Source organism: Haematobia irritans, chromosome 3 (assembly GCF_050003625.1).
Source record: "Haematobia irritans isolate KBUSLIRL chromosome 3, ASM5000362v1, whole genome shotgun sequence".
NCBI lineage: Eukaryota > Metazoa > Arthropoda > Insecta > Diptera > Muscidae > Haematobia > Haematobia irritans.
This window is the reverse complement of record NC_134399.1, coordinates 56,625,657-56,633,814: the sequence shown is the minus strand read 5'-3', so window position 1 is coordinate 56,633,814 and position 8,158 is coordinate 56,625,657. Positions and strand designations below refer to the sequence as shown.

At 33.2% G+C, this 8,158-nt stretch overlaps 1 protein-coding gene across 1 annotated transcript; it reads left to right on the top strand.

The window, feature by feature from the left end:
* Positions 1 to 276: 276 nt before the first annotated feature.
* On the top strand, positions 277 to 7,712 carry Cpr51A (Cuticular protein 51A). The gene is made up of 2 exons (XM_075300322.1): positions 277 to 414; positions 7,065 to 7,712. The coding sequence occupies exons 1-2, from the start codon at positions 358 to 360 to the stop codon at positions 7,425 to 7,427; spliced, it is 420 nt and encodes a 139-aa protein (XP_075156437.1). The 5' UTR covers positions 277 to 357; the 3' UTR covers positions 7,428 to 7,712.
* Positions 7,713 to 8,158: the final 446 nt, after the last annotated feature.

Genomic DNA, 8,158 nt, shown 5'->3' with positions numbered 1-8,158 from the left:
ATTTCTGGTACCCCGGCAAATGCAAATATTTCAAGAAGCTCGTTCGTATGCGCTGGCAGAAGGCGGTAATATTCCATGGAATTCGTTAAGATAGGTGGTAGCACATAGGCTACTTAATGCTGCTAAAAAACAACAGTGCCGTCAAATAAACGGGTTAACGGAAGCTTTAGGCCAACGCCGACTGCACCCAACAGCGTCTGAAATGTGTGGTAAAGCGTATGAGCGCATGCGTAGCCAGTTCACTAGTTGAGGTGCGTATATAAGAAGAATATTTGCACGTTTTTGAAACACAGTCCACAGTACACTTGAAACGTGCACATTCAATACTGCTACGATTACCTTCGCTTCAAAATCAAAATGTTCAAATTCGTGTTAATCTCCTGTTTGTTGGCCGCTGCCATTGCTATGCCAATTGTGAGTGAAATTTTTAATTAAAAAAAACTATTGTGAAAAGTTACACACAGAAAGCAATGAACATTCTTAAATAAGAAATTATAAAAGACTGAAGAGCAAATGTTCCCTTTACATATATAGGGAGTGGTGACAATTCCAAGAAAATATTGCCATTGGATAATGACAATAATATCGTGACATACTCTAATGAAAAAAAAACGACAAAAATTTTGAACATTTGAATAAATGTTTTCAAAAATGGTATTGAGAAAGTCATTTTAATATAGATAAGTGAAATTTATTCAGTAAAATTTGAAATTGGAGTAAAAAATCTAGCAAACATATAGACATCGGTCAGGAGATAGTCGTTGAAGCTCCTTCCATGAACTTATAGAAAGGATTCGATTAATAAATAATAATATAGAATTCGCAAATCACGGAGGTAAAAAATATTCACGTCCATCTATTCCGTCCGGCTAATATTGGTTTGGATTATAGTCCTGTCCAAAACAATCCTTTTTTACGCGAACAACAACAAAAGTGAACTAGGAATATAGTATACTTTAAATCTTTGAAGATGGTTATGTTCCTCGCTTTATTTTTGTGAATCAATGTTAAAGTTTATGTTTTTCAGAGAGGCAATTTCGTCTTTAAACTTCTGAGCTGAATTGGAAGCATATTCGGCAATTAGCTTTATGAAACTAAAAATTTAACTTTCAAACAGTAATGAATATAAATATTGTACTCAAAAAATGAAAGTTTTAACTATTTTGGAAAGATGACTTTTGAAAATTGTAAATTTTAAGAAAACCTTTGGTATTTCGACTTTTTATCTTAGGTAACACATGGAAATATCTCAGATTCCAGAAAGGGAATATATTCTTGATATACTAAAAAACAGTGAACCCACCACGAAAGAAAAATATAGGTTATTTATAGAAACTGTACCTGTTTTACAAACGTCGATATCACAAACTTAAGTAAATATTTTTCGACAAATTAAAAAAAACACAAACTTTTTATTTACTTGTTCTTATCTTAACGGAAAAAATTGGAGACATTTTGAATTATTTTGTGGGAAATACGAATATGGTAAATCTTTGCGCTTTATTTGTGGATGCAAAACATAATAACATAATTCCATGAACCAAATTAGAGTTAAATTGGCTTTAGTGCCTCACTGTTTTGAATGTAGTGGTTAAATTCAATTCAAATTCGAGCTAGTCAAAGACTTGAAATTTTACAGATGCCCTTCTGGTCCCAGAAACTTAAACATGAGATATATCGGACCATATTTACCCCATACTATTCGTTAATTCATGAGTTTCTATATTGTAGAATTTTCATCCAGATATTTCACTCTTTTATCCAATTTCCAAAAATGTGCCACATCTCTATTTTGGGCCAATGCGACTAGTGATTTCTGTCCATTTATGAGTGGGATTTATTTTTAATTTGGTCATATTTTTCCAATTTTGTTAGCAGTCGTCTTTGTGAAAAAATCGAATTTTATGAAATCGGTACATATTCGTACAGATAAAAGTTATTTTACTATGACTCTGATATAGGGTAGTAAAGTGGTCAACATGGCCTATATCAGTGGCATAAAATGACAACCACATAAATCACTTTTGTATTAACGAATTTGTTCGTTGGTTCAATATTAACGATCAATATCATTAATTGTATCAAAACTTGGCACAAAGTTCTTATTTGAAAACTTGAGTCAGTACACTCAGAGAACGAATATGATTACTTCAAACATTTTTCAATAGCATAATAGGAATGTTTTCTTTTAGCACTGGATGCAACATTTGTATGGGCTATCCAGAACATCGTTGCACTGGTGTTCTATCCAGAACATCTCATCAGTGCAAGTCGCGCCGATGCTGTCAGACTGTATTTTGATAAAGTGACACTTCTTCGATTCACAATAGCAATTTATTGTGACTAATTTATGAAAAACATGAAATTCAAAGTGGTACAGTGTCATAAATAATCGCAACAATAAATATTTATTACTAATTGAAGCATTTCATACATTAAAAATGCAAGATTTCACTTATTTTCTGTGATTGTTTTTGAACAGCTGATGACAGTGTTGCATATTTTTGGAGATGTCCTGGATAAACGAGTACTCTGTTTTCTTTTTGTCCTCCACGGCTTAAGGCCGGTATGCACCTCTAGCGAAAAATTTCATTCCCATAAGAAATGCATTGCTATTTATGCTAACGAAATTTTCGGTAGCGTTCAATTTCGTAAGCTGGTACGCACCTCTAATGAAAATAACAGGGTTGTCAAAAGCATATTTTGGCAGCAAACATTTAATTTATTACAATCATTGTATGCGTACAAGTTTTAAAAGGTCTGTAAATAATAAACAATTTATTTGAGGAATATTTGGAACATATATTAACAATTTTTAAAAGCGATTTGCTGGTTTAAAATTTGTTGTACACAGCCCTGTTTTTTTGTTGTAGACTTAAATAAATTTTTGCTACCGAAAATTTCGCTAGAGGTGCATACCGGCCTTTAGGGCATCCAGTGCTAAAAGAAAACAGCCCTAATGTTGTTTTTGATCGGAGAACATACAACATGTTTACCGAGACCATATTATTTTCTCGTTCCAAAATCTTTGTAACCTTGCAAGATTGTTTTTTTTTTTTTGCAAACTAAAACATATTGTCCATTTATACTTTTGGCTCTTAATGAATATCAATTTTTAATTTCATAACGAATACTTAGTTACACCTTATCAATTAATGATCTAAAAGAATACCAGAATCCAAATGGAGCCAAAACTGATGTTTCTGTTAACAACTAACAAAGATCGTTCTCATTTCTGGCTATATCAAATATGATTCTTGATATTGAATCTCAAGAGATCAATTTTTATATATTATTAATTGGGATACTAATAGCAACTCCTACATGCTGAAGAAGTAAAATAAAAACATTGGCTCATATGTGAACCATCTGTGCTGCATTGTTTTGGGAATGAAAGTGAACACTATATTTTCCTTTATAAATTGGTATAATTCACTTCCATCACTGTCCATAGTGAAAAACATTTCTGTGTAACGTGCAATTCAGTAGAGTGTTTACAACAGAGGGGCAAAAACAGGCAGAAATCGTGATCATTTCGATTCTTACCTTAATGAAGAGCATGTAAAAGTGTTATTAGCGATATAACAAAATCGTCATATCTCCCCATTCCATCTATCTAATGTTGGAGGGTATCAAATGTCATCTAACTCTCGGAGATGTCAATCTTACGTCGTATTACAAATCCATTCTTGGCACTTCATATTACAAAATTTTGCAAACTTGGTAGACATGCATTCCATTTAACAATATTCATTATTGTCGAATATTCAAATAAGCTTAATAGACTATTGGAATTCTAAGCAACCCGATAAGACATAACTAAAGAGCATGCGCAACAGAATTAATAACGGAGTGTTGGCGTTCCGCAAATACCCTCAATGGTATACGTGGAAATATTGTCATTATTGGTCATCGATTCACTGGAATTATTTGACAGCAGAATTAATGAATTGACTAAATAACAAGACAAGCTAAACAACCTACAACAGCGAGAGTAACCAAAAAGTGGTAAAGCACTCCAATGATCGATACCAATCGTGCCTATCACATTACACCAAAAATGTAAGAAGCTCCAAAAAACCCAACGCAATCACATTAAACCGCACTATCTCACACATTGTGTGTTTAGTGCTAAAGCAAATGAGTTTAATCTTTTTATTACCAAATAATTCACAAGTTGTTGAAGGTTAACTACCCGTCCTCATCATCAGCAGAATCATCATCGAAGGCAGCAACATCGACACTAACGCCCATCATCATTCGATTTGCCAAACATTCCACATCCATTCGTCGTCCATTCACCCATTTTGGTTAATGTTGAGGAAAAGGGTGCTATGTACTTGGATGCTGACTTGACTTTGATGACTGACTGACTGATTGGCACAAAACCATCCATCAATCAAACCACCAGTAATCGATTACAACACAACCCACTCGACAAGAGTCGAATGACTTTTTGTTCCAGTAGCTGGCTTTTGAGTATGCTCAAGGGAAAATGTGAAGTGCATACAATGTGCGATACAATTTTGTTTTTATCCATTTTAAAAGGAATTGTTACAAATCGTTAACATTTATATCCGTTAGAGTTGAAGCAACACTTGAAAATGACAGTTGCTGTGACATTTACAATGATTGTTTAAGTTGAGATTGAGATGGAAGCTTCTTTTTTTAGAGGCTTCTTTTAAGTTTTTTTTGTTGAAAAAAAAAATAATAAATAAAAGCTTTAGTCTTAGTCATAAGCGTAGTAAGGCCTCTGGGGGGAGGGCTTAGCCCCCTCCAGAAAAAAATTTGCCCCCCTAGAATGTGAAATCCTATATATGATTTTCCATTATATATTGTTACTGTAGTATAGATAGGGGGCTATAGCCCCCCCTGGTTAAAAATGTCTAGATACGGCAACGGTCTTAGTGTGTAAATATAACCATAGTGATAGGCGATAGGAGAAACATTTTTTCTGCAACGACAAATACAATAAAAATTTCAATAGACATGATTTTTCATATTTTAATTTAATGTTAGAGTTGAATAAAAACATATAATATCTTGTTATGTGTGGAGTTATTTGAAGATAAAAAAATGTCCATATGGCCAGGCAACGACAATGACTAGTGGTGAATTAATAAATTTGATAAGCAATGGCAACACTTTACCATTTTCCGCCAAGGAATAACAGATTTTAATTTGGCGACGCGATGCTAGCCCAATATTATTTCTTGAGATTCTGTAAGGTGAATTTGTGATACATTTTAAATTTCTATAATTTAATTCTAGCCCCTGCTAAAATTAAATCAGGGAACTGGAAATAATCTGGCTGGCCCAGATCTAGAGAATATTGTGAATGGGGAAAAAAAATTTTACGCTTTGTAGTGTATTCGGATGACTGTCGATTGGTCCCAATAAAATTCCGTAAGATACAAGGGGGAACTTTTCACATGTCAATGCATGTAGTTCCATTCTGTCTCAATCTTAAATATAAGGGTTCTCTTTCTTAAACCCGAAATATACCACCGAGACTCACAATGTTAAGAACAATCAATTTAATCACACCGAAACAACTCTCTGACAACAACTCTTTGCTGAGTTTAAAAAGATTTTCAATTAAAAGAGTAATTGGGTTGATTAATTTTTAATCAAAATAAAATAAAATTGAAATTTTCAAATATTATTTAAAATATTTTATACTCTCAATTTTTTTTTTGTTTAAGACAACATACAGAACAGTTCTGCAGAAGATTTTCGTGTTCGTCCATTCTCGAGATTCGTAATTCAATTTATGTTTAAAAGATGGCAAATCAAAATCTGTAGCGAAAATTTTGCGCTTCTTATGACAGCAAAATGTATATAAATCAATAACAACGTCTTACAGAATTTTCCGCAGAAAAAATGCAAAAGCATTTCTTATGTGTAGGGTAAGCATTTCTTAAGTTCACCAATGTGGTATCACAATGGACTGAATAGTCTAAGTGAGCCTGATACATCGGGCTGCCACCTAACCTATCCTATGTGTAGGGAAAATTTAGTTAGAGGGCTTAGCAGAGTAGTTTTCGGTATTGCCAAACGTTTCATTACTTACATGGCTACAGTCAATACTGACAAAAAGAAAATTTGAAAATGATCAATTTTAGCAAAAATAAATTTCACTGGATCCCAGCAAAAAATAATTATAAAATTGGAAGCACTTTAATATTAGTGTTCATACTGAAGGCGCTACTATTCTGCGCAAAGTTGTAGGAGCTGAATTCAGTGCTAATTCTTCTAAAGGTGCAAGTAAGTTCTTCGTTTAAAGCGGGCGACGCACAATTTTTTAAAAATTTGTTACAGTGTGAAAGTGCTGAAATTAGCGCAATTCAATTGCACTAGAGTAAGCGCTTACCAAGTTGCACTTCTGTAAGCAAGATCATTTTTTTTTTTTATCACGACTTCTTACGAACGAACAATTTTTTCCCGAAGAGATTTTTGTAAAAATAAATCAGTTGATGTATTGTGTTTGAAGGATAAGGACGTGTTTTGCGGACGACTCGATTCATTTTGTCTTCTCTTGTTTTGTGTATTGTTGAATTTAATTGAAGGTAAGAATAACTCTTGCGGAAGGAAGGCTGCTCATTTCATAATTTTTAAAGGCAGTTCATTACCGCTATCTGGTAGTACTTTATCGCTATAATGGTTTCAATATTCGTAAGGATTATCTGCATTCTTGAGCGAACAATGGTTTCCTCATGTAAATGTACTGCTTCTGAAAGCTCTGAAAATTCAGCAAGTTTTTGGCTGGGATTATATTGGCTATTATTTTGCCATAGAGGCCTGATATTTTTATAATTATATTAAAATTGTATAAGAATTTTATTTATTTATTATACTAACAAATTAGTATAACCAACCAGAGGCTATGTACTTTTCAGTTAGTCTTGTTTCAATTCTTTTTGTTATATTTCAATTTAAAACGTTAGCAAATATTTTCTTTTTTAATTATTATTTTATTGATCTAAAATAATTGTTACAATAATTTGTTAAATAATTTGTTACAATATTTTAACTCCTTTGGTCTCTCTCTCTCTCTTCCTTAGGACCAAGACGATGAAGACAAAGCCGAATTGGAACGTATTCAAAATGAATCTGCTCAATACTCCTTCAATTCCCAAATTGACGATCAAATCAATGATGGCACCATTGCCCGTGAAGAAACTCGTGATGGCACCAAGGTCAGTGGCATGTACTCCTATAGTGATGGTTTCGTTATGCGCACCGTCCATTATGAAGCCGATGAGAATGGTTACCGTGTAGTCAAGGAGGAAACCCAAGATATTGGTGATGGTCCTCAATTCAATGCCAATGGTCAAGCCGATGTTCAAGGTTCATTGATCGGCAAATACTCAATCAAATTGGATACTGATGATAACGAAAAACACTACAAGGATGCCCGCGCCTAAGACAGTATAAAGAAAAGGATGTCGGTGCTCGTATCCTTAAACAAAAGTGCAAAAAATACAAAATGATGCATTTCTAACATTTAGAAATAGAGACTGATTGATCCCCAATACAGATGAGGAGTAGAAGAAGCAGAAGACACATTAAAGTCCCATTAAAGTAAAATAAAAAACGAAAATGCATTCTGTTCATATAGTTTTGTTGTAATTGTTTATTAATTGTAGTGTCCTATCTTTAAACAAAAGAAAAAAGTATGTATGTAAAATAAATTGTAAGTTTTAAGTGGATATTCTATTTGTTTTTATATAGTGTCCAGAAAAAAGTTATAAGGATTAATTCAGCCATGTTATCGCCATGTAGGCCGATCCGGCGAGTATACATTTAAGTTTGATATTAATCTTATGGTGTTCCCAAAAATCGGATATTTGACATGTACACGCAAAAAAATAATTCTTTTCTCCAAAACGAAATTTTAGACAAACAAAAATCGTTTCTCATTTGCTTTTCGCTTTAAGGAAGTTTCTTGAAAAGTTTATACTTGTTGTCATAAGCAATTAATGTTTTCCAGGATGTAAAAACAATTTCATAAAGACTAACTCAAAAAAACAATCTTTTCTGGCTAATTGCATTTTCCCTCACATCTTTCTCACTTCCACTAGTTCGTTTTTATACCCTCCACCATAGGATGGGGGGTATATTAACTTTGTCATTCCGTTTGTAACACATCGAAATA

Coding starts and splice junctions, on each gene's coding strand:
- Cpr51A (XM_075300322.1), top strand. CDS start 358: ATGTTCAAATTCGTGTTAATCTCCTGTTTGTTGGCCGCTGCCATTGCT. Junction 415..7,064: donor CTGCCATTGCTATGCCAATT/GTGAGTGAAATT, acceptor TCTCTTCCTTAG/GACCAAGACGATGAAGACAA.